The 27,452-nt window shown below is 39.3% G+C and overlaps 1 protein-coding gene and 1 long non-coding RNA gene across 2 annotated transcripts in view; one reads left to right on the forward strand and one right to left on the reverse strand.

Moving 5' to 3' along the window:
* Window positions 1-510: 510 nt before the first annotated feature.
* LOC108716583 lies at window positions 511-21,991 on the reverse strand. Its single transcript, XR_005961193.1, has 3 exons — window positions 21,856-21,991; window positions 9,129-9,167; window positions 511-2,194 (listed from the first exon to the last, which is right to left on the reverse strand). It is a non-coding gene; the product is annotated as an uncharacterized LOC108716583 (long non-coding RNA).
* spred2.L (sprouty related, EVH1 domain containing 2 L homeolog) overlaps window positions 21,469-27,452 on the forward strand; it is a 76,363-nt gene continuing 70,379 nt past the window's right edge. Inside the window, exon 1 of the mRNA XM_018262817.2 lies at window positions 21,469-22,039. Coding sequence (XP_018118306.1) covers window positions 22,014-22,039 — 26 coding nt within the window. The 5' untranslated portion in view covers window positions 21,469-22,013. The remainder of the gene's footprint in view (window positions 22,040-27,452) is intronic.

Genomic DNA, 27,452 nt, shown 5'->3' on the forward strand with positions numbered 1-27,452 from the left:
AAAGCAATAAATGTAGTAAGAGCATAATTGACTACAGGAAAAAGTAGTCTGAGAGGGCCCTGGTAGGTTATGAGTTCTAGGTTAGGCAGCGAACATTGCAGGAAGAGAATTGGTGGGGTTGGCAAACAGTAAGAGAAAAGTTTAGGAGACTTTACAAGAGATCTATGGAAAGTTACAAAGTTGGTAGTAGGTCAAGTAATGGCAGGCATACGTGGGTTTGATTATTGGTTGGATAGGACCATTAGTGGGCCCCATTTTCCATCAGGACGAGGACCATATCAGCTTATTGATGTGGTCCTCTCCCAATTGCCTGCATTTACCTACGCTATGATCCATTGTGATGATCGCCCGTCGACTGGTAAATGAACCAATGGTTTGGCAAACAAGCAGATCTTTAGGCATATGGTCAGCTTAACCCTAATTTATTGCCAAAGGGTGTCGAGAGTCCACTAAATCTGCAACCACAAGTCCCCCCTTGCGACGAACTGGGTCGGCGGGGCCCATGAAGGCTGGGTTTTTGTGTGTGTGTGTGTGTGAGTCAGCTCACACACATTGAGGAAGTGAAAGCCAGTAGATCAGAGAAACTGACCCCATGAACATCAAATGCTGTATACACCACAACTCACACGCAAATAATATAGATTTATACTCCAAAACCTGACTAAATGTGGAAAAATGAAAACAACTGCAATCCCTGCAAGCAGCTCAAAAATTATTACACAAACCATTAGGCACAAGCTATGCTTAAATACAGGCACATAATGTTTATAAACTACACATTTTGCAGGAACAAAGAAAGAGAGCACACAGATGAAAGGTATTAAATAAGAGCCTGGACTAACTCCTAGTCAATAACACGCTTCACTTTTTACCTGAATCAAAGCAATAGACACAACAAGTACAGTATACTGATACTACACTCAAATGGGACAAGTGCCAGCACTTTTTATATGGCATTTATTCTGCCTTGTGTTGCCCACTCTAACAGTAAATATGGTCCGGGATTTATTTGCAATTGTTTTTTGAAACATGAAACCTTGAACTCAAAATCAGTGAGATACAAAATGTTTATTAAAGAAATTAAATGAAAACTTAAGGAAAAAAGTATGATGTACTTGTTCCCATGGGAACATGCTGCTGCGGACTTCAGCCCTGGGTTGTTTGATAAAAAAAACATCATTTACACATATAAATTAGCACTATGGCAGTGAATGGAACACCACAGAGGGCTGTAGGGACTGATTCAGTTCCCTTAAAGCTTCCCTTTGTTGGAAAGGATTGCATGAAATTGTCTGTGATGGACCAGGGCGAAGTGGCTAATGAATTTCCCCCTTAAAGTGTGATGTGTGGGCCGTGGGTTGGGCAGATTCAGGCTGACTTCAGCACGTTATTTCTGGGTCGTGGGCAGGTTATGGTTGAGCTCTTCCTTCACTCTCCTGCAGCCTTTATTTTGAGGCGCACCTGCCCACCCTTTTTCGTGATTTCAGAAATGAGCAGGTCTATGAATAGATGAGACTTGTCCGGTTGGATTCAGGTCTGGTGCAGGCTGACTTTTTGTCATCACGCACATCACTATTCTCGAAGTAGCTATTGTCAGTCAAACACAAAGATGCTAAATAACTGATTTTTTTTTATTTTTCCATTGAAATATGATTACTGCAAGAATTGCTTTGTGAACCTATGGTTATTGGAAACAGAGATATGATTATAGAGCATATACATTGAGGACAGTAAGGGCACAGCTTGATCCAGCTTGATCCACTAAACTTGAAACACAAAAAGTTTTATACAACAAATAACAAGCAACCTCAACATCTGATGCACACTTGTGCCTAAAAAACAACACAAATGTTTCATTTTAATGCAGAGAACCAAAAATCTTGATTTTAGCACAGTTGCTTTTTTTAAATGCAACACACTGCATTTTTATTGGTTTTACCCATGTTCTTAGTATATTATTGAATTTGAAGAACTTCCTTTTGTTTTGGTATACTGAGCATGTATTCCAATAGACACGCATTCAAACACCTGGGTAAGGACCCTAAGGAGCACATAGTAAGCTGGGTTCCTGAATATTCCATAGAAGAAGACATTCCCAGAGGAGAAAGTGGGCAGAAAGCCATTGGATCCGGCATGTTTCTATAGAAGAACATATGCAGCAAATCATATTGCACATCTTTTCAGTCACAGGCAGCTGAAAAAATAAAAATATGTTATCCACATGAAATCAAGTCATGAAATCGGCTGTTAGCGTGTTACTGACTTATCTTGCAGTATTGCATTAGACTTAGGGCTGAGAAACTGTAACTTTTCTCCATATATCAGCCCTGGTGCCTGGATGCTATGGATGTCTCTGCTCAGAATCTGCTACGACTGAAAAGAGTACAGGGGCCCAGGCCAGAAAAATAAGCAGGGGGAGAAACTGCTCAGGACACACCTAGCAGACCAACTAAAGAGCCTGTCAACAGTTGGCCCCCTGGGAAGGTAATAAGCGACATAGCGACACTCGATTATCAGAGAGCCGTGCGAAAACTGGATAAGTGTTCTAAATTGATATAATTTTAAACCTGGTGCAGCTCCCTGATCCACCAGTTGTGACTGGCTAAAGAATTGGAGCTAGAAGTAAGAGACCCCTGTTAATAATACTGTACTGTAATAATACTATTAGTATGCACATACATAAAGGCTTTTCAGCATCCATTATGATTGTTTAAGAGGACACCTGGCGATATAGCTTTTGAAGTCAGGGTTCATTCCAACTGGGTCCCTGGTGGTCAGGGGCAAATGGTAACCCTACACTGAGAAGCCTGAAAATGTAAAGAGAAGACAGCACATTCTACAGAAACACTATCCATATGATAGAAGTCAAAAACAACTTGATGTAATAATAATACAGGCTGTAATCATGAGACAATTGCTTTTATACCAAACGTCTGTACTTTTGTCAGAAAAGCAGCAGAGAAAGCCACATGGCAAAAATAAAATAGAAGTGCACACATTCCAAGTTATGTACATGTACAGGTCAACACCTTTTTTTGAAAAGAAACATTCTGAAATATTAAATATTCTCTTGAGCCACATATAAATCCTTTTTACATTTTAATGTAGTAACCTCTAAGCTCCAGCTTCCATCCCACTAAACAACACAAAATCTATATCACAACTCTACAGCATGCTATGAACATTTTATACACATCTGACAACATTATCAAAACATTGAAACAAAACATAAGGATCTCAGTTAGAAATGAACTCTGCTGATATCCTGGGAACATCTGCTGCCAAATCATGAAAGTCCTGTTCTAGATCAAATAAGCAAAATTATTAAAGATCTGCAACTATAATTATCAGCAAGTTTAAATACATCTTTCCACAAGTGGCTGTCTTGGCATTCACACAACTCTCAAACCTGGAAGGAAACAGACTCTATGAGAAAAATATGTTAAATAAAACTTTAAACTATGGCTACAAAAAAATGCAAAAGAACCTTTCAGAAAGATAAATGCCACAAACCATTTTGGAGGAAAAAAAATTAGAAATATTCTATATATCAGTTGGGCCTATCAATACACAACTGACACTATAGATACACTAACATTGACTAACATAACTCTAAGTTAGATAATAAAAGAACAGATAAAAGTTGGGCACTGTATATATATTGTACCAACACAATAAATAATTTACATTTTTACATGGGAGTGCCGGTTTCTTGAATACAAGGTTATATATATTTTAATCGTGCACCCCAGCTATATAGGCCGCAACAGTGTTTGCCTTGGAGTGCGGACACTAACTGGACTGTGATATATATATATATTGAATTCTACATAATACTTCTTTGACCAAGCACCCAACATTGAATAATGGAATAAGAGTGCGGGTATGTTTGGACTGGACTGTGATATATATATATATATATATATATATATATATATCACAGTCCAGTCCAAACATACCCGCACTCTTATTCCATTATTCAATGTTGGGTGCTTGGTCAAAGAAGTATTATGTAGAATTCAAAATGGACCAGCACTCCAATAATCTTCAAACAAATGTGTTTATTGAGTCATCACTTTCATATATATATTCATTTATTTCCTCATATATTCATATATTCATTTATTTCCTCAGTGGGTATGGGTAGAATGACAGGGGTATGGTAGAGTACTACATTGGGTATCCATAGGTACTCATGGAATATCCCCATGTGTTTGGGTTCCTGCTGGAAAACCTCCATGTTTCACTGGTGTAGGAGGTCCACGGGTAACTTGCAAGGGGAGTTGGGTATAATATTCTTCTATGTTTGATGCTCCTACCAGATGTAACATCACTTCCAGGATCATGCAATACTTGGAAGAAGGCAGGTCGGAAAGTTTATTAGGTGTACCTAGACTGGTTCTAATCACCTTGCGAAGATGATGCGAAGATGATGATGTGTTGGTCAGTGGGTCTGAGTGAAGCGTGGGTCTTCTGGACTAAACACATACAGGAAGCTAAGGTACGACCCCTATAACTTACAAGTATGTAAATGCCCAACCCCACATACATACGAACGGTGTACATACAAACTAGATTTCCTCTCTGGACATACTGAGTGTGATTGTGTAAGCAAGATGGCCTACTGAAACCACTTCACAAGAGGACTCCTGAAACCACCTCATAAGAGGCCTACTGAAACCACTTAACAAGAGGCCTCCTGAAACCACCTCACAAGAGGCCTCCTGAAACCACCTCACAAGAGGCCTCCTGAAACCACCTCATATGAGGCCTCCTGAAATCACCTCACAAGAGTCTTACTGAAACCACCTCACAAGAGGACTGCGAACACAATTCTGGTCAGGACGTTTGGTTATACAGTAAAAACTCAATTTTACATCCCCTGATTTTAAGTTTTCCCTTTTTTTTTGGTGGTCCCACCTATATATTATGCATAATGTATTTCCCTGATTTTACACAATTTTTTCTGGTCACCTGAAAAAAGTTAAATGGCGTTTCTACTGTAACACTATAATGACTAAGTTGTGTGATTTTGTGTCCCTTAGTGCTCTTGCACTTATCTCTGGTATATGACTTCCCATGAGTTTTGTGAATCTTAGAACTGAGCTGACTTTAGACCACTTAATGAAGAATGGTGTGTGGACTATTTAAGCCTATTTAATGTCCAGCAACCCAATATAACTACTATCATTTACTACAATAACACTTGTTTGTTGTAATATTTACAGCAAAGACCAATGTGATTCCTTCCTTCAGTTAAATTTTTAGGGCATAATCTGATCAGTGTTTCAACACCTTTGCAATTGTTGGTTGTCGATAAAGCTACAAAGCGCTACTACTACTAGTAGGATTTCTTTATAGTTGAATTAAAAAAAGGAAGATGTTATCTTTACAGACATCTGGGAGGGTTATTGTGGTTTCACATCAAACAGCTGCCTTTTATTTGCTAAGAAATCTGTGGGAGGGATAATATCTTACAGAAATCCTGTTGTACTATCATCTCAGTTCATGCTTTTCTCTTCATATGCAACAGATAATGATTTTTAGACATTACTATCAGGAGAAGTTATGAGAAAATCATTTTAAACTGAAATGAATGGGGCAGTGTGCCCCCTTGTTCAACATGAGTTCAATGAATAGGGCTTGTGTTGAACAGACGTATTGCCTATTGTTTAATCATAAACAAATCATGCCTTTTTGAGCTACACAGGGAAATTAAAGCTACTGCTTGTTTGGTCCTTGCAAGATAGATTCCCAGTATACAACACCTCTCCCTTCACCCTTTATTGTAACTATTTTGTTAGCAGGAGTCCATTATACTGGGGGGGATTATCTGTGTGCTGGCATTCTAATTATCTACCTTACAAAGACCAAACATAGAGTACCTTCAATATTCCAATTTAGCTAAAAACATTTTTTTTAAAAAAAACTAAAAAATGTGATATTGAAGGATAATTAAACCGTAAAAATAAGTGAATGTAAAATTGATGAGAGTGCTATTCTAAGACCTTTTGCAATGTGCATTCATTATTTATTTATTTTTAAATTCCAAGATATTAAAGGATTTGTGTATGTTAAAATCAATTAATTTTGTTACAACAGCGCCACCTGCTAGTCATTTTCTGTCCAGTCTGACCACCAAGTAGTCAAGGAGGTTGTCAGGAGAAATAAAGAGGCTGCTCTGATGTTCTTCTGGTTAGGGAAAAAATGAGAAACCTTTCTCAAATCTTTCCTAACCATAAGAACATCAGATCAGCCTCTTTCTCCTGACAACCTCCTTGACTACTTGGTGGTCAGACTGGTCAGAAAATGACTAGCAGGTGGCACTGTTGTATAAATAATAAAAATAAATAAATAATGAATTTACATTGTAAAAGAGCTTCAAATAGCACTCACTTATTTTTAAGGTTTACTTATCCTTTAAGTGTAAAAAGCAAAAAAATAAAAATAAAAAAAACACTAATACAAAACTTATCCATCTCAAAGCTGGCAAGGTAAAAGTCAATGGGAGCTGTCCTTTGCAAATCATAAAAATATTCTTTGGTTTGAGTTTTTTTTGTTTGTAATCATACAAATATTCTAACGAAAATGAGGATATTGAGGTTTTTGTATTCTTATTTGGATGTGATCCATTTTTTTTATTCATTTGTGCGTTTTATAGTCTGATCTTTTATTAAGTAGATACTCGTGCTTTTTAAAAATGTTAGTTGAAATTGAAAACACCTCTGAAACTACACCAATTAGAATTTTGATAAATAAGCCTCTATGTGTTAACTGTATTTCACATGTATTTCCCCAGTTTTCAGATTTTACTATATGCTAGATATTTTTGCATATTTATCATTACATAATTAGAGATTTTTGCAGTGTTCTTAGGCAAAATTGCATCTACTTTTTATGGATCTAGACATCAGGACTTGTGATTTGTCATTTGACAAAGACTGCTATTCTAACACAATTGTTATATCCAGTTATTCATTATAAGTCGCTGCTTCATTTGGCAGTATTCAAAGTCACTGGAAATAGCCCATATCACAAAAATGATCATCAGCATAAAAAATTATCTTTACATGCTCACTGGGTAACAGAAATAGCCCTCATTAAATGATTAAAGCTTTCAGACAAGCAAAATTACTTCCAGTGTACCTGTTCAAAAGAAATGAAGTACAGAGAAATATAACACAACAGGGCCAACAGGCCCATCTAATATTTCTTCTTTATAAAGCTGAAAAATGGTGTTTGTTCTTGCTTGTTTTTAGTATACTGGTATAGGATCTGTTATCCAGAATATAACATGGTTTTGTGGATAAGGGATCTTTCTGTAATTTGGATCACCATACCTTAAGTCCTTTAAAATCATTTAAACATTAAACCCAATAAAATAGTTTTGCCACCAAAATGTATTCATGCAGCTTAAAGAGATTCAGTCCCTTTTCATGGTGTTTTTTGTATTACTAAATTACACTGAATACATTGCAAATAATTAATTCAACCAATTCATTTAACAAATTCATGTATTTTTTAACTTAGGTCATTGTGCCTGATGCTGTGATTTTCAGAAAAAGCCCACACTTCACAATGGAACTGCTTTCAGATAAGCTATTGTTTTCTACTACAGTGTTATCTGGGGGAGTCATGGCAGGACTTTCCTATTGTGTGCTATTCTCAGATCTACCACTGGGTGAAACATGGAGCTTCTATCAGTTCAGGCAGCTGATCCTTCAGGAGAGATGTAAGGAAGCAGTTCTTGTTACCTTTCCATTATTCTCTATGTGTTAACTGTATTTCACGTGTATTTTCCTTAGTATTATCGTTAATTATTTATATATTTTACTATGTGCTATATATTTTGTCTGGGAGTTTTGGAATTTAATTTTGTTTTATTCATTTACTTATAACTACAGCTGTATTTTGACTATGTTTTTGAAATTCAATTCAGACCACAACCCAAATATAACTCCTTCATATTTAAATACACATTTTCAGAGATGACTAGCAGGCTGGAAACTATTAATGGGCACCATCTCATTCTCAATTCTAATTTTTCCCTAAGAAGGTAGCAAACAGAAAATGTGTCATGTCACTTTCACTCTTAAAGTTCATTCACATGAAATGTTTTGTTTGCCTTATGATATATATATATATATATATATATATATATATATATATATATATATATATATATATATATATATATATATATATATATTTATATATACCCTTTAATTTGATTAATGGCAGCAATCCAAGCCACAGTCACTACAGTAACTAGAGTTTGTAACAGTACAGTGCAAAGCTACATCCTTTACTATACTATATACTACAGCTACATACTATATACTACAGCTACATACTTTACTAAACTGATGTACATAAACAATCACCCCTGTCCTTTCTCGGGCTGTGCAAGAGAAAGTTACAGCTAAGGGCATATATCCTATGGCATGGTGAACTGGGCAGCAGCCTAGAGGGTTGGCTTTGGGGTCCTAAATCTAACAGGCACTCATTCCAAAAACGCATTGAATTGTGACAATGGGGTGTCTGTGACAGACAGGGCCGCCATCAGAAATCACACACCCCCTTACCATAATAAAAAGGCGACACAACATTAGTGTCATTAGTGAGCCAAGCCCCCCAACACGTTAAAACAAATTATTTGGTAGCCAGTCCCCCCCCCACACACACACACAAGTTTAAAAAAAATCCATTGGTGGCCATGCCCCCCCCCCACACATTAAAAAAACACAGGTGACTAGGGCCCCCACAAGTTTTAAAAGAAATCTATTGGCGACTAAGGCTCCCCCTCGCATTAAAAAAATCCATTTCGACCAGGGTTCCCCCTCCAAGCCAAAAAAAAAACTGGTGGCCCCTCCATAAGTTAAAAAAGTTATTGGCGGCCAGGCCCTTCCCCAACAAGTTTTTAAAAAAACACTGGTGACCAGGGCCTCCCATAAGTTAAAAAAATTATTGGCAGCCAGGCCCTCCCCCCAACGAGTTTTTAAAAAATAATTGGTGGCCAGGGACCCGAACAAATGTTTAAAATAACACTGGTGACCAGCCCCCCCCCATATAAGACAAAAAAAGATTATTGGCTACCAGCCAGACCATTGGTGTTCAGTGAAACTTACCTTGAAAGTTCTCCTCAGTGACAGCAGCTTCTTCTGCAGCTTTAGCATGAAATAAGAAAAACAATAATAAAAACACACAAGTATGATCAACTTGAGCAAAACCTACGCTTAAAAACATGAGACCTTTGTTGTTGTTTTAAAGAGTGGGATGTGCATGAGGTAATTATATCTTGTTTGATTTCATTTACTCGATTTCTACTTGTCTGCTTTCTTCTTGTCTGTCCTCCAGGGGTAAATCAACTTTGGAGAAGGCCCTGGGCAGTGCCACCACTGGGACTCCTGAAAATCACAAACCCCAGGCAACTGGGTTGCCCTTATGGTAATATACCACTGCTGTCTTCCCTTTGTCCTAATGGAGCTTTACAGGTCCCATCAACTTAACCCTGGCAGCCCCAGTATCCAGTAGATTCAAAGGGAAATTGTTGTACTATAGGAAATTGCTGTGCAGTTACTATTTGGTTTCTATTACACACTAACAATATTCAGTTTAACCATGAATGTTTCTTTAATTAAACCCAAAATAGTTTACAATAAAATTACAGCAGCTGTAGATACCAGAATAGCTGAGTATTAACTGCTAAAATAATTTGCTATAACTGCTATAAACTGGGTTGCCCTTATGATAATGTACCACTGCCGTCTTCCCTTTGTCCTAATGGAGCTTTACAGGTCCCATCAACTTAACCCTGGCAGCCCCAGTACCAGTGGATCGATGTACTATCGGCAAAGCAGAAGAAATCAAAAAGGTGACATATGCCACTATTTACATGTCCTACCTGCACATTTACTATTTGGTTTCTATTACACACTAAAAATATTTAGTTACACTGCAAATTTTTCTTTAATTAAATTAAACCTAAAATATTTTACAATAGAATCACAGCAACTGTAGATACCAGAATGACTATTAACTGCTAAAATAATTTGCTATAACTGCTATAAATAATGTGTATCATCAAGCACAGCTTCTGCAGATTTGCTCAATCCTTAAAAAATGTGCACCTTACAGTCCGTTTTAATAATTTGATAAACTGGTCACCAAAAAAAAAAAAACATTTTGTGCTAATTTTCTGTTCTGTTACAAACAGAAAAAAATCCCATTGATCATAATGAACTGTGGCAAGTCCAAAACTAAAAAATGTAAATTCATGTGTTATTCTAATATACACACATGGGAATAGGTTTACATTATTTAGGTGTATATTCTACTTCTAGCCTTTATAAATAGGCACTTAAATATTCAGAGGAATAAACTTCCTTTCAGAACAATGATTTCCTCTACACAATAGAATGAGTACAAATGTCTGACACATCTTGGTTTAAATGATTGAAAGACCAGGTGTAAAGTTATGTCCGATTCATGTTTCCTCGTCTTAACTCATCAGTCTTTTCCAGCCTATTTATCTGCTATCACAGGAAGCCTAGTCAGCAGCCGGAAATATTCTGCTTTTCATTTTTTTTTTCATGGGGAAGAGTCCAAAATAATTTTTATAACTGATGATTCAAGATAAAAACTGCCTTTTAAACAAGCTATAAAATGATTTTTTTTTTAACCCTGTAGCTGCATCCATTCATGTAAATAAAGTGATTAACCTGTATCAGAGCTTGTAACGCTTGACTGTAGGTTCTAATACAGCATCCTATATCTGCTATGAAATATACTAAGCTTAAATCAACAAAAAAAATCAACTTTCTGCATTTGGTAGACTATAATTTGAGCATTGCAACCTTACTTTTTTTGTGGCTTCCGATTTATTTGATTTTTAACGTCACATTGTGGATTCTAGTTTAGTCGAAATTTGATAAATAACCCCTTTGTGTAAAAGCTCCCTTGCGGCTGTTTATAAAAGTGTTTATGCCCAAATTATGCATATCTTGTACTGGCAGTATTATTTTACACCACCCTAGACTTGATGAAGTTCAAATGAAAGGGAATGCATTGGAAAACTCCTTTATCAATACAAGAAAGCAGATTTACAACAATCGTTATGGATAAATGGAGTCTAATCAAATGTTATAATAGCATGTTTACTCATTAAACCAAGGGGGTATTTACTAAACTCCAAGTACAAAAATCACAAAAAAATCATGATTTTTTTTCTATAATATCAGATTTTTAAAAAATCATACATTTTTCAAAATTTAATAAACCCCGAGGATGGAACAGTCCGAATCAGAAAATCCGGCATCTAAGACCTGTCAATGGGAGAAGTCCCAATGATTTTCTGATGTGCGCTGGGTTTCTTGCAATACCCCGAAGTTTTCTGAGTTTTAGGGTGAAAAATCCGAAAAATTTGGGAAAATCGAATGAAAAAAACATGAAAATCTAATTTTTTTCCCACAAAGCAAATTTTATAAATAAAAATAATTTAAAAAACCAGAACGGATTTGATCGGCGTTTGTAGCAGAAAATATTGAGATCATTTGGACTTAAATATCCCCCCAAATGTCAAATTTCATCAAACTAGGTTCAAATCAGAATCATTCATTCTGGATTTATAACATTTTCATCAAGAAAGCTAGAAATGAGCATTCAAGCTTCTTAGAAAGTGTATTCTATTTGTGAGTCTATTTCACTGGAAAATACATTGTCAATAGCATTCAAGGGGAATTCAGCATGCCTGAGTGTATATATATGACCACTTAGACTGTAGAGCTTGCACTCCAGGTTAAGTGCTTGAAAAAGAATTATCAGGATTTGTCAGTTCAGAAATGGTGGGAGATTTTGGTGTGGATTCAGTCATCTCCCATCAGATGTAAATGTAATTTCTATAGTTAGTAGCATGTATGCATGGCAAAGATATAAAGCAAATGTTAAAGGAGAATTAAACCCCCAAACTAATGAAAACCCCCTACCCCCAACCCTAAATAGTCCCCCCTCCCTCCCACACAGGTGTTAATACCTGTAAATGCCCCTAAGTCTTTAATTACCCCTCGATGCAGAGTCAGCGCAGCGGAACTCACAGGCGCCATCTTCACCGCTTTGGGAGTCTTCAGTAAGTAAGTGGTATAGCAGCGCAAGCGAAATTGTAGCAATTTTCCGGTCCAGAACAATTGCGCATGCGCCAACACCCGTGGACAGGGCTGATCCTATCAAATGTGGGGCCCAATTGGGACCATGTTGGCGGGGCCCCTAGACAAAGTGTTGCTGGCTACTGACACACCAAGTATTTAGGAAAATAAGGGCATACAGGCACAAAATAGAAAGGAAAGGGGCAGACAAGGTAAGAGAGTGAGAGGCATGAAATAGGGGCACACAATAGGGGCACACAGGGTAAGAGAGAGAGGGAGGAAATAGGAGAGTGGACTGGGCCAATTAGTTTGGGGCAGGCTGGGCCGTTTCAGCTTGGGAGCAGGCTTGGTTGGATTGGGGGCAGGCAGGGACTATCAAGGTTGGAAAGCTGGGCCTATGAGAGTTGGGGGCAGGCTAAGACCTATGGAGTTGGGGGATAGGCTGGCTTATCAGAGTTGGGGGTGGGCTGGACCTATGGATTTGGGGATGGGCTGGACAAAGTTGGGGGCAGGCCAGGCAGCATCATGTGCTGAGGGAAATATTATCTGTGCTGCCCTGTGGTGCGGGGCCCCCAGAGGTGCGGGGCCCTATTGGGCCCAATTGGTCCAATAGGCCTAAGGCCGGCCCTGCCCATGGAAATTGCCAAAGAGACCCAAAGATTCCCGAAGCGGTGAAGATGGCTCCTGTGAGCTTCGCTGACTCTGCATCGAGAGGTAATTAAAGACTTAGGGGCATTTACAGGTTTTAACACATGTGCGGGGGGGAACAGGGAAAGGGGACTATGGAGGGTAGTGGTTAAGGGTTTTCATTACTTTGGGGGTTTAGTTCTCCTTTCAGCACTTAAAACCCACAAAAATGAAAAATGTTTCACGGTCTGGCACAATAGGAGAATCTGAATATGAAATGCCTTCAATGGATTTGTTTCTATGTGCAGCTGTATATTCTTGATGAAAGGACAGGAACAATTGTTTCATAATTAGATTTATATTTGGGGCAAATGGGGCTCAGGAGAACTTTACTTTTCTTAATTGAAAATGAAATCCCATTGTATTTTATTCTTAGCCTTTGTGGCAGAACTAGTTTCTGTCCCTAGTTGATAAAACTAAAGATATCATTTAGTTCACATTTCACAGCAGTGCAAATTCTCAGTTTAGTGCTTACCTCTCTTCTCCCTTGAGAGGTCAATGTCCTTTGTAGAAAAGCATTAGAGGATTAAAGTCGACATTCACCCAGTAAACGGGGCTCAAATTTGACAAATTTCAATAACCTACTACTTCGGTCTTCTTAAAGGGATACTGTCATGGGAAAAAAAATTTTTTTTCAAAATGAATCAGTTTATAGTGCTGCTCCAGTAGAATTCTGCACTGAAATCCATTTCTCAAAAGAGCAAACAGATTTTTTTATATTCAATTTTGAAATCTGACATGGGGCTAAACATATTGTCAATTTCCCAGCTGCCCCAAGTCATGTGACTTGTGCTCTGATGAACTTCAATCACTCTTTACTGCTGTACTGCAAGTTGGAGTGATATCACCTCCCTCCCTTTTTTTCCGCCAGCAGCCAAACAAAAGAACAATGGGAAGGTAACCAGATAACAGCTCCCTAACACATGAAAACAGCTGCCTGGTAGATCTAAGAACAGCACTCAATAGTAAAAACCCATGTCCCACTGAGACACATTCAGTTACATTGAGAAGGAAAAACAGCAGTCTGCCAAAAAGCATTTCTCTCCTAAAGTGCAGGCACAAGTCACATGACCAGCTGGGAAATTGACAAAATGTCTAGCCCCATGTCAGATTTCAAAATTGAATATAAAAAAATCTGTTTGCTCTTTTGAGAAATGGATTTCAGTGCAGAAGTCTGCTGGAGTAACACTATTAACTGATGGGTTTTGAAAAAAACATGTTTTCCGATGACAGGATCCCTTTAAGTCTTTTATTTGAAAGTGAAAATGGATCATGCTTTTATGCTCTTTTACATTTGCTACTTCCTCAACACCCACCTGCAATCTGCAGAATTATGATGGTCAACACAATTAGTGAGATTGTTTTTCTTTGGGTTGATTGGGCAACATTGTCAAACATTTTGAACCATTAACACCTGATTCAACCATAAAAGATTCAGTAAAAAAAAAAGAAAATCAGAACTATATATCCAAATTTGACCAAAAAACTTAAAACAAAGAATCTTCTGAAAATTAAATTCTCAGTAAAATGTTGCCAGTGCTTTAAACACAAAACACAAATACATGCTCATTGCATCAAAACAAAATTCTTCAAATTCAATAATATACATGGGTAAAACCCATAAAAATGCAGTGTGTTGCTAAAAATTAATATGGCTGAAAATGCAATATTATCCCGAATTTATTGCACCAGAGTAAAGTTTCAGCTTGTCAATAGCAGCAATGATCCAGAACATCAAACTTGTCACAGGGGGTCACCATCTTGGAAAGTGTCTGTGACACTCACATGCTCAGTGGGCTCTGAGCAGCTGTTGAGAAGCTAAACTTAGGGGTTGTCACAAATTATCAAGCAGAAAATGAGGTTGGCCTGTAATATAAGCTGATGCTACAGGGCTGATTATTAAATTCTGATGCCAGTTGCACTGGTTTCTAAGCTGCCATGTAGCAATTATCTGTATTAATTATTAATTAGCCAAATTTTGTGACATTTACATTGTATGTGTATTGTATATTTTGAGTCGGTCCCTAAGCTCATTAAGTGAAATCAGCACAGAGCATGTGCAGTGAATCAGCAGAAAAGAAGATGGGGAGCTACTGGGGCTTCTTTGGAGACACAGAGCTTCGCTGCTAAAAGGCTGTGGTTGCCTTAGGCTGGTACAGAAGCCCAAAACATAATGCACAACATTTCTAGCTACTTCTTTAGTTAAACTTTAGTTCTGCTTTAAAGGGCAACGAAAGGTAAAATCACTGGGGAGTGCCAAGTGAATATATCAAAACTCAACAGGCAGACGGCACTTCTGGATGAGGTTTATTGGGATTGCTGCTGTTAAACACCTAACGCATTTCGGGAATGTATCCCTTAATCATAGCCTATGATTAAGGGATACATTCCCGAAACGCGTTAGGTGTTTAACATCAGCAATCCCAATAAACCTCATCCAGAAGTGCCGTCTACCTGTTGAGTTTTGATGTATTTACAGTGGGGACACTGTTGACAGAGCACCTGGGCAAAGGGAAGAGTGAATATAATTGCTTATCTAATACCCCAGCTGGAGCTCCTGTTTGGTAAAAAAAAACTGCAGCTGGCTTTTCATTCCACTCCACATGCACCAGCGTGCACACCACCAAAGTATATATAGGCCTCAATGTAGACACACTGTCCAAGGTCAAAGATACCCGTCTTGCACTCTACAGGAGGGGAGGTCTGGAGATCAAACTGTAGGGACACAAAAGCCAGAAACCTGCAAGATAACCAGAAAAATACCAATATTGCTGCTGGGAGTGCCATTTTTGTATGGGTACAGGGCTCATGTTCATGGTTGTGGAGGAGGCCTCATTTCTCATGTTCATGGTTTTAGTGGCTTTTGAAACCACATCTAAACTCACTTTCTCCATGCCATGGAATTTATTAAAAGATCTGATTTAAAAAAGGACAAACAGAAAATTACACTGAACGATCAAAAAAAAAATACTAATACCTCTAAAACCTTTTTGGACAATTCCAAGCAAAAAAAAAAAATCCAAAAACCTCTTCTTTAGGACTTTGACAACTGGCAAGGGGTGGTTTAACTTTAAATAAACTCTTAGGGGCCAATTCATTAAAGGGCGAATTTTTGGCAACGACCGATTCGACACACTCCGTGCCACTTCGCCAGGGGCAAATTCATCACCACTACGCTAATAATCTGACTCTTTCAAATGGGGGGTCACTGACCCTATCTAAAAAACAAATGCTCTGTAAAGATACACATTTATTGTTATTACTCCTCTTTCTATCCAGGCCTCTTCTATTCATATGCCAGTCTCTTATTTAAATTAATGCATGGTTCCTACGGTAGTTTGGGCCCTAGCAACCAGATTACTGAAACTGCAAACTGGAGAACTGCTGAATAAAAAAACGAAATAACTCAAAAACCACAAATATTAAACAATTACAACCAATTGCAAATTGTCTTCCGAATATCATTCTCTGTCTACATCATACTAAAAGTTAACTCACAGATGAACAACCCCTTTAATAAATCTCACATTTTTAGCGCTTAGAAAAACCATGAATTTTTCGAGATTTGTAGAAAAAATAGCAAATGGGCCCCTGAGCATGAACATCTACTTTTAACATTGCATGAAGTCTACTTATTATGCTGACAGTTTCATTTAGGAGAGAGAAGTCTGTAAACAGCTGCAGTAATGTCTGAATAACATTAGGAGGTGCTCTTATGATTTACAAAATCTGGACTTTAAATTTTTTTCATCCCAAAGGGACTACTACACATCGTTTATGAATGCTCTTAATAAGGAAACTCTCTTTAACTCACCTCTTACAGTGCCAATTAAAAACCCCCATAAATTGCTCAGCTCTGTGTAACATTCTTGGGCACAGAATGAAGAGCACATAAACTACGCAATGGATTTTAAAGGAACATTACAAAATAAAAATACAGAAATAAAAGCTACCACTTGAAAAAATGACAAATGTTTTTTTTTCCCCCTTTACTACGTGGTTATGTAAACAGCCCACTGTAATAACAGTTTGATTAAACAGAATGAGCTTAGGCTGGTAATGCTTAGCTTAAGAAATGTGACCAAACAATAGAAATACTGCAGGTATGAAGTATGGGTGTTTGTTTTGAGCTAGATACAGAGTTAAGTGCAGTTTTTGGCATGCAGAGAGGCCATTGAGTCCACCGATAAGATTCAAAGAAATGGAGTATAGTATAGTCAATTATTTGACACTTAACATGGAAATGTTAAGCCAAACCTCAGGAAATCGACAAGCAATGTGTTAAATTAATTCAATGTAATTTAATGGGGGGGGCACTTAGATATAAAAAAGTTATTTTTCAGATTGTCCCAATATTTTTGTACCAAGCAACAACCAAAAATAAATACCAAAAACTTTAGTAATCATCACCTCAATGTGGAATTATACACTAAACTGCGGCTGACTTTGGCTGCCTTGTTTTGTGCGAGTCTGGGTGGGTTCGATTTCTGGGTATGGAAAAAAAAAAGACCCAGAGGGTAATTTTCTAAGATTTCATTATAACACTGCCTGCCACAGTCTGATGCTATTCTTTGCACTCCTTTACAAAGATGGAAAGATATGCATGGAGTATTGAACTAAAGCTGTGGACCCCATTTAAGGGTCAACAAATAGTCGATATTTGCATTCACAATTGCATAACACCCCTTTCTTGGACAACTCACTACATGCTGGCAGTCAGGGACTACCGGTAATCTTCCAGTATAGTAGAGAGAGATACAGGTGGTTTTCAATGCCTCCACCCAGGGCTGTGGAGTACATAAATCGTTGACTCCGACTCCTCAGTTTATGGTACCTCCAACTCCCGGAACAGTGTAATGATAAGAAATAAAACACTAACATACAAGTAAACACAAGTGGTAAACAATATAGCGAAGAAGAAAATAAATGGGAATGCAATACAGAACTGTACATCTATAACAATGGATTTTGAACTGTTTTGGTACAAGCCCCTAATTAGTGGTCTTCTCTTGGTTCAGGTTCCCTTTAACTCACAACAAGGTTACAAGAAAATATTCATGTAAAAGTCATTCTCAATCATTGTTCCAAAACTATCTAGGAAACAAAAAAAGTTTTCACCCCAAATCTCACCCTAATTGACGTTCATGCTGTTTTTTCACACAGAAAAGAAGAAGGAACAAGAGGTCATACCCTGCCGGGATGTTATGATGTCAGATTCTATGAATGCCTTTAAGTGGTTTGGATGACTTTTTGGACAAGAATAATTAACATATTTATGGTGATCTTAAGGTCTACAGTTTAGCACAGGTATATATATATACACATGTGAGTGTATTGATAGGTCTGGATAGGTGTGTGTATACTGTATACACTGTCCTGTGAGGAGCACACCCCACTAAAAATCTAGTGCCTGGGTGTAGAAGAAAACAGAGCATAACACTTATCAGATCTTTAAAAAGTGAAAAAAATTGTTTTATTTCAAGCCCAACTTTTTGGTCACTACCTGTGACTTTTTTCAAAGGAATACAAACATAAAAGTTTGTACACAGTACATAACCTCTCCCTGTTTCAAAGAAAAAGGGCACCAAATGCATTAATACATTATATGCATGTACAGGCTGAATCACATGGACCTGCCAACCCATGCCACAGTCTGCAACTCAACCCACCATAAAAACTATAAATGATGCCCTCTAATGACAAGCAAAAGGTCAAAAGGGAGGCACAGAAACTTAATTTGCGACTCACATACCTGCCAATCTGTACACCTATCCAGTTTGCATTTACTTACCTGCCTAATATTAGGCTGCTTAGCGGCAGTATCTCTTACAACAACAACCTCTTTAATACAATGTTTTATATGCAGCATCAAGATGATACTGTTTGGAAGGGGGGAGACCTGGGTCTTTCACGCAACAACCTTTGCTCCAGTTTTAATCAGACCAAGTGTTTGTAATTTAAATCAGATCAGAAAGCTCAAATAGGCTCACATGCATAATAGCAGAATAGAAACAGCCCTGTCACCCAGCAACACAGTTATAAAAGGCAGAATAGACATTAAACCCATTACTATCACTACAATAAAAGCCAAGATCACTTAGCTCCATAAATAGCCATATTAGCAAACAATCAAATTCAACTTATAATTGACAAAAGGAAAAAATGGCAGCCTTAGGGCTCTTACACACGGCCGTTCCGACCTGCGCTCCCCTGCGTTCCGTTTTTTGGCGTTCAGCCGCAGGGGAGCGCAGGAATAGACGCAAGTCATTATTTGAAATGGGGCTGTACTCACTCAGGCGCGTGTAGGTGCCGAACGCAGGTTCAGACGCAACATGCTGCATTTTTCCTGCTTTCGGCGCCTACACGCGCCTGAGTGAGTACAGCCCCATTTCAAATCATGACTTGCGTCTATTCCTGCGCTCCCCTGCGGCTGAACGCCAAAAAACGGAACGCAGGGGAGCGCAGGTCGGAACGGCCGTGTGTAAGAGCCCTTATCCATAATTGGATAGTTACTTAACCCAGATGAAAGTCTTACTAACTACTAAGGGTATAGTTATTCCAAAGGTAGAGAGAGGGCAATAAAAGATACTGATTAAATCCTTGGCATCTTAATGGCAAATATATGGGGGCCCTTAGGAGGGCCTGCCAGACCAACATCTCGCCAAGAATTGGTGAACTCATGCAAATTGGGAAGAGATCCACAACAAGAGAGTGGATTTCAAAGAGCTGTATATGTTTTCTTATGTGAAGCCTAATGATCAGATGAAATTCCAACCTTGTATTTTTTCTTCTTTATAATTTTGAATTATTTGTCTTCTTCTTCTGACTCTGTCCAGCTTTCAAATGGAGGTCAATCTAAAAAACAAATGCTCTATAAGGCTACACATTTATTGTTGTTGCTACTTTTTCTTGCTCATCTTTCTATTCAGACCTCTCCTATTCATATTCCAGTCTCTTTTTCAAACCAATGCATGGTTGCTAGGGTAATTGGGACCATATGAACCAGATTGCTGAAATTGCAAACTGGAGAGCTGCTGAATAAAAAGTTAAATAACTAAAAAAGCACATGTAATAAAACAATGAAAACCAACTGCAAATGGTCTCAGAATATCACTCCCATGCAACATGCAAAAAGTTAATTTAAAGGTGAACAACTCCTCATGTAACATTGGCATCAAGCCAGAAGGCAACCCTAGCGTCCAATGGCACCTTTTTCATTCACTAGTTAAAAAGCAAAATGGGGGAGAGAGATGCTTGTGCGCCCTGTGTATCCTAGCCTATAGGTCCCTGACAGGCTCCCAGTTGGCCGCACTTCGGTGACAGACAAACCACCACAGTTGCAATTTTGTGGCAGCAGACAGGCACACAAACCTGCCATTCTAAAAAACCCTAGGCACCTTTCACATGCCATTGAACTTGCATTCAGTATGTGTGTATGACTCTTCCTACTACAAATGCCTATATGATGAGAATGTTGTGCTATAAAAACCTGAATAAATAAATAAATATATATATATATTCCATGCACAAAGTCGGCACTCACGTTTATATAGTCTTGTTTGCCTGGGTGCAGGTCAGATGATTTTAGATTTCTTTTAAAGACGATCCACACTCTCAGGACTTAAGCTGGCCATACACAGGCCGATAAAAGCTGCCAACAGACCGAGTCGGCAGCTTATTGTCCTGTGTATGGGGCCTTCCAACGAGTTTCCCCATTTAATATCTGTCCGAAAGTCGGCCAGATGACGATCGAACAGGGTTAAAAATTCCATTGGATCTTGGCCGCATCTGCGCGTTCCGACCGTTTACCCTTCGTTATGATCCGATCGTTGGGATCAGATCAGCCCTATATCGCCAGCCTCAAGGTGTCATTGCTAAATGAATGGATCTCTCAAAGTATGGCCACCTTTAACGTGGCCATAGACGCACGGATAATATTGTACGAAAGTTCATTTCGTACGATATTATCTGTGCGTCTATGGCCACGATAAAGGAGCAGGCATGGTGGGAAACGAGCCGACCGGCAGAAGACTTGGATATCGGCCTTTAAAGGCACCCAAACCGCCATTGTTAGGGCATAAACTAATCTATTCGTCCACTAGGTCCTGAACGTGCGGATCAGCTTTGAAAGAAATATAAATATATATAACATACAAAAGCCATGAATATCTTGTAAATGATATCCTTATAAACGCTGAGTTCTGATGTCATCAGTTATAAACGGTGAGTTCTGATGTCATTTCTGTCACATGACTCACTGAAAGTTGTGTATTATAATAAATAAAGTACCCCCAGTTGGAAAATATGAGGATATTAGAAGTCACCTCGGAGTTCCATGACCTGTATAAAAACAGGCGGCCTTCTGCCTCGTGTTTTTATATGGTCATGAAACTCCTCGGTAACTGATAATATCCTTATAATTTACAAGAGGGGGCACTTTATTCACTATATATATATATATATATATATATATATATATATATTTCATATAAGTTCTTTAGAAGTACAAACACTAGAAGCAATGACCCCCCACAGCAGTTGTAGTTAGACTGATGCCTAAAGCCAGCACGGCCAATATGTGACTTATTAGTTATTGGCCCTCAACCCCTCCCCACAGCCTGCTCCTCATTCCGCCTTCTCACGCCTCCCCTCCTTTCCCTCTTCCCCCTCCCTCGCTCTCCCAAGCCCCGTGTCCTCGCAGCTGCTTGTTGCTGGGGAGGGTGACGTCATCGCTTCCGCCCCACTTCCTCTCCGTCTCTCTCTCTCTTTCTCCCCTCCTAGTCCCTGCGGCTGCGGCGGGTGAGACACTCCAACACACAGACGTACGCGCGCACACACATATACACACACATATATACGCACACACAGCGAGGGAAGGAGAACGAGGCTCCAACATGGACTAACGAGAAATGGGGCTCGGACGGGGCCACCGCCAACAGCAATAGCCCTCACTGTGTGCGCACACCAGGCGGGGCAAGGCAGGCGTGTGACAATAACCCTAGTTCCCGGGTGGGATCTCACCACTTACACGGAGGAGGGGGGACGGTCCTCATCGATGCTGCCGGGGACAGACTCCCAACGTCCTTCTCTCCCCCACCCCTTCCCTAAGAACTCGGGGCAAATGAGGGGAAAGATGAGCAGCTCGGAGCCCCCCGAGGCGGGAGAGACCCGGTGAGCAGGAACAAAATGAGCGAGGAAGCCCCCCCGGAGGAGTAAGTATGATTCTGTTTGGAGAGGGGGGGGGCTTGTGTGTGTGTGTAATCACTTTGGTCTGGAACTCTTCACTTCTGTCTGCCTCACTCTTGTTACCAGGATTGTAGTTCTTATGTATAGCTAGTGATTATGTATAGCTAGTGATTATGTACAGGTAGTGATTGAAGTATTTTCCCAGAGCTCTTGATAATAACTACAAATCCCAGAATCAAGTGTCAGGCAACATGCCGGGGGATTGTGGGAGTTTTAGTTCAGCTGCTGGTTGGACTTAAGCTTTTTTGTTGCATGGCCACTTATATGTGTCTTCTTTCTCATTACCCTTGTCTTTAGCTTAGTGTAAGTGAATACGTTTTTATAGGATTTGTACAGTCTTTGCATAGAGTGTCCTTATTGTAGCCCTCGGCGCAAGAGCTTAATATCTGGCAGATTGCAATACAAATTTAGTAAGCATGATATGCATGTTGTCTTTGCAGCAGGCAGAGGTTGTTGTTATTATTATTATTATTATTAATACTGCACATTGGTCTAATGAACCCAGAGAGGAATGCTTGCCCCCATCTGCTTCATGCCTGTGTCTTTGTCAAGCGCTGTGTACTTTTATGGCATTCTAGCCCAAAAGATTTATAAATACATGTGCAAGGGATGAGCTTGCACCCTTTGGCTGTAGGGTATTGCTGCATGGTACGTTAGATGGAAGCGCCATGCAGTACGGGATCTACAGCGTCCGTGTTGTCTAACGGGGCCTGCAGTTGGGTTCCCCCGTGTGATGGACTGAAAATTGTTGGATACATGTCTGAGACAGGTCCACTCACAAGACAGTTCTGTTATTTGCATTCCTGGCAGTGCCCAGTTGCAGACCGGCTATGAATGTTTGTGATTCTTTGCATGCGTGATGTATAGATAGATAGATATGTGTGTGTTTATGTTGTATACACAGAAATCTACAACCTGTTGCATTCTGTGTGCAGTTTTCAGTGGTTGCTGAGAGTTCTAGAAATGCCACAGGTTGCAGATACCTTGTATAGTAGGCCCATATATCCAGTGCCGGACTGGGACACCAGGGGCCCACCCAAAAACTTTAGACCAGGGGCCCACCTTAAAACCTTTGACCAGGGGCCCACTCTCAGTATTAATATTCTTCCATCTCCTCATTCAACCTCCATTCTCCTGGCCCTGTACTCTTACATACTATAATCAATTATTCCATCTATTTAGCCTCTTTGTTCTCCTAGAAATAGGAAATGGCCATGAAATTGGCCAAAAGTTTAGCAGCATCAGGGCCCACTGGCAACTGGCCCACCGGAATACCAAGAAAACTCCCGGTGGGCCAGTCCGACACAATATAGCTTGCAGTGATGCAGAAAGCAAGGAAAGTTTGCTCTAAATTTTATTCGACAACCTGTATGCAGAGTGACTGCAGGCTCCTGTGGCATGTACAGCTATTTCAAAATACAGGTATGGGACCAGAATGCTCGAGACTTGAGTTTTTTTTGGATAAGGGGCCTTTCAGTAATTCGCATCTCCATACTTTTAAGTAAAAAAAAAAATCATTTAAATATGAAATAAACCCAATATGTTTTGCCTCCAATAACTGTTCATTATAGCTTAGTTAGGATCAAGTTCAATGTACTGATTTATTTTTACAGTTATTGGATCCGTTATCCGGAAACCAGGAAGCTCCAAATTAAGGAAAGGCCTTTTACCATAGACTCCTTTTTGATCAAATTTTTACAAATGATTTCCTTTTCCTCTGTAATAATAAAACAGTACGTTGTACTTGATCCAAACTAAGATATAATTAATTCTTATTGAAAGCAAAACCAGCCTATTAGGTTTAATATTTACATAATTTTCTTATAGACTTACGGTATAAAGACCCAAATTACAGAAAGATCCATTATCCAGTAAACCCCAGGTCTTGGGCATTCAGGAAAACAGATCCCATATCGGTATAGAGAAAATGAAACTAGTTTTTAAAAATGTGTATTATTTCATTATAATGGAGTCTGTGGGAGAGATGGCCTTTCCTTTCGGGATAACAGGTTTCCGGATGACGGATCCTATACCTGTACTGTTCTAAAGTGGCTGGACGCGCTGAAACTACACACAAGTGTTTTGGCTAAATGTGTATTTTCAGTATGTTACAGAGAGTATTCATTATTGGTTCAGTTTTACTGAAAAATGATTACACTGTAGATCTATGCATATTCTGTTCTGGAAATTAAGGTACAGGTATCGAATCCAGTATATGAAGCCCCATTATCCAGAAAGCTCGGGATTACTGTTTGCACTATTTAATCAGTTCTCCGTTATTAATTTTTTTCTGTAATAACGAGACATTACCTTGTACTTTACTTTATCTAAGTCTGTGGAAATCCATGTTGATGACAAAACAATCCTATTGGCTTGTTTTTATTTTCAATGTTTTTTTGTAGCTTTAATGCAGGGGGTCCCCAACATTTTTTAGCTGTGAGACACATTCAGAAAAAAGAGTTGGGTAGCAACACAAGCATGAAAAATATTGCTGGATGCTGCAAATGACGGGGCAGACGGGGCGCGGATTTATAAATAGATGGGATGGAGCGGGCCGGCAAAGTTCAGATGGGGAAGGGGTAGGTAAGGGTCAGGAGCAGGTAAACTCGACCCGCACATCACTAGTCTGTAGCCAACCCCATAGCAGATAAAGGTTACACATGGCCACACACACACAGTGGGGACGTCAAGTATAATCCATCAGAGACCCAAACATTTTGGAGGTGTTCTGTGGGTACCCCACTGGCTGCAGGACTATAGCATGGTGATCCACATTAATGAAGGATCCCTTATCCAGAAAACCTCAGGTCTCAAGCATTCATGGACAATACATCCCATACCTGTATTCTTATTATTCATCTATATTTTAAATTAAATGAAGCCTGTTAAGTGCATTTATACTGCAGCGCATGGTGTGGATCAGTCGATCCTACCAGGTACATTATGCCACCTTCAGATTTTTGGTGTACTTGGGTAATTGCATGTTGTGTTTCATTTGTACAATGGTGCTAGTTTTAAATTTAGGGCTATGTATAAATGTGTCCTAAATTTTAAACTATTTTTAGAATTAGTCGACCAGCGACTAATCTCCCTGCAGTGCCTTCCCGTCTGCAAGAATATGAATTGCCGGCGAGATCGATTTGGATTTCTGAAGTTGCCTCATACTTTGGGAGACTTCGGAAATCCAAAGCGATCCTGCCGGTGATTTATATTCTTGCCGGCGGAAGGCAGCGCAGGAAGATTAGTTGCCCGCAGTAGAGGAGATTTATCGCTGGGTGACTAATCTCCTCATCTGCCACCACCTTATAGCTTGTAGGTCATTGATCAAGGTACAGGTATGGGATCAGTTTTCCGGAAAACCCATTATCCAGAAAGCTCCGAAATACAGAATGCCTGTCTCCCATAGACTCCATTTTATCCAAAATTTTAAAAATGTTTTCCTTTTTTCTCTGTAATAATAAAACAGTAGCTTGTACTTGATCCCAAATAAGATATAATTAATACCTATTGGAAGCAAAAACCAGCCTGTTTATTTAATGTTTTTCTAGTAGACTTAAGGTATGAAAATCCAAATTACAAAAAGATCAGTTTTCCGGAAAACCCAAGGTCCCGAGCATTCTGGATAACAGGCCCCATACTTGTAATACATCTTCTGTGGTTGTCCTCTTCTCTTCTGGGGATCAATACTCTATTTTTGTTATGTTTCGATATTGCACTCTATTTCTTTTCCCAAATAGCCATATGTATTTGAAAAAATTTTGACCGGGTTGCCAGCGTTGCAGCCATGTCCCGCTTTGCTTCATTCTACATTTCCACACAACAACTTTAAAGAGCTGTGGTGTTAAAATGGTTAAGTGCGTTGTATTAAATTGAGATGTCTGTGTGTCCTTTAAAAACAACATCCGCCTACTTGTACAGTTTCGTGTTTGAATGTGCCACGTGATGTAACTGAAATAATGAAGGCCACACGGATAATCATCTCCATATTAACTTGTTTTAAATATTCTACATTCGCTGCTACAATTGGCGAAGAAAGTTTGTTTAATGAGGACGTGGTTCTGTTTTTGTGTTTCCAGTCTTCTCGTGTAATTTGGGGCTTAATGAAAGGGGCTTCATAAAGCTTTTCTTATTTCAAACATGGAAACTGGTAACTTTAAAGGAGAAGGAAAGTAAACTCTTGGGGTGCAAAGTTGTTGGCACCCCCAAGTTATTCAAATCACCTGCAACCTGGGGCTAGCGCTTCTACTCTTCAAAAAAAAAAAAAGGCACCAGCCCTTGGTCCAGTTAGCTGAACACAGCGCCACCATTTTTTTTCCTGCCATGTGTCCTCTGTGCCGGTTCTAGGAGGAGGGCAAATGCACATTAAAGGGGTTGTTCACCTTTGCATTAACTTTTAGTGTGATGCAGATAGTGATATTGTTTTTCATTCTTTATTATTTGTGGTTATTTAGCTTTTTTTATTCAGCAGCTCTCCGGTTTGCAATTTCAGCAATCTGGTTGCTAGGGTCCAAATTGCGCTAGCAACCATGCATTGATTTGAATAAGAGACCAGAATATGCTACTTTTTATTACGCCTTTTTCTATTCAGCTCCTCTCCTTATCATATTCTGGTCTCTTATTCAAATCAATGCATGGTTGCTAGCGCAATTTGGACCCTAGCAACCAGATTTGTAGCTTTACTGATCATTTGGTCAGCGACCCCCCATTCGAATGCTGAAAAGGCAGAAGGAAAAAAATAAAAATTATAAAAAAGAAATAATGAAGACTCGTTAAAAAGTTGATTAGAATTGCCCATTCTGTAACATGCTAAATGTTAACTACCCCTTTAAAGCAATGTTTTGTACTTTGCATGCAATTCCCTAGACATGGGATGCAACGACTGTCTATCTGTGGATTCTGGCAAATGTCTGAAGAGCTGCTGTAGACAGTCACAATTTATTGAGTCTTTAAGGGACCGTCAGTCCTCTTGTACTTGAAACGCCAGGCTGTACTTTAAATGGGAGTGGTGGCACACGTGGGGGATTTAGTCGCCTGAGATCAATCTTTGCTACTGCAGGAGACTAAACTCCCCGAAATGCCTTTCTGCCGGCAAAAATGCAAATCACCGGCAGAATGGAATAAGCGTAGCTTCGGTTTTCTGAAGTCGCTTGAAGTTTCATCGTGAGCGACACTTATGCCACCTAGGGTTGACGGAAAAAAAACACCGGCTTTCTTATATATTTAACTTTTTTCCCTATTAGTAATTGGGCTCAACCATCATTTTTACTGGCCAGGCCGGTAAAATAGAGGCCACGTGGCAACACTAATGCCACCCTGCCATCGATTAGCATTCTTGCTGGCAGGAAGGCATTTCGGGGAGATTAGTCGCCCGCAGTAGTG

This window comes from Xenopus laevis, chromosome 5L (assembly GCF_017654675.1).
Source record: "Xenopus laevis strain J_2021 chromosome 5L, Xenopus_laevis_v10.1, whole genome shotgun sequence".
NCBI classification, from domain to species: Eukaryota; Metazoa; Chordata; class Amphibia; order Anura; family Pipidae; genus Xenopus; species Xenopus laevis.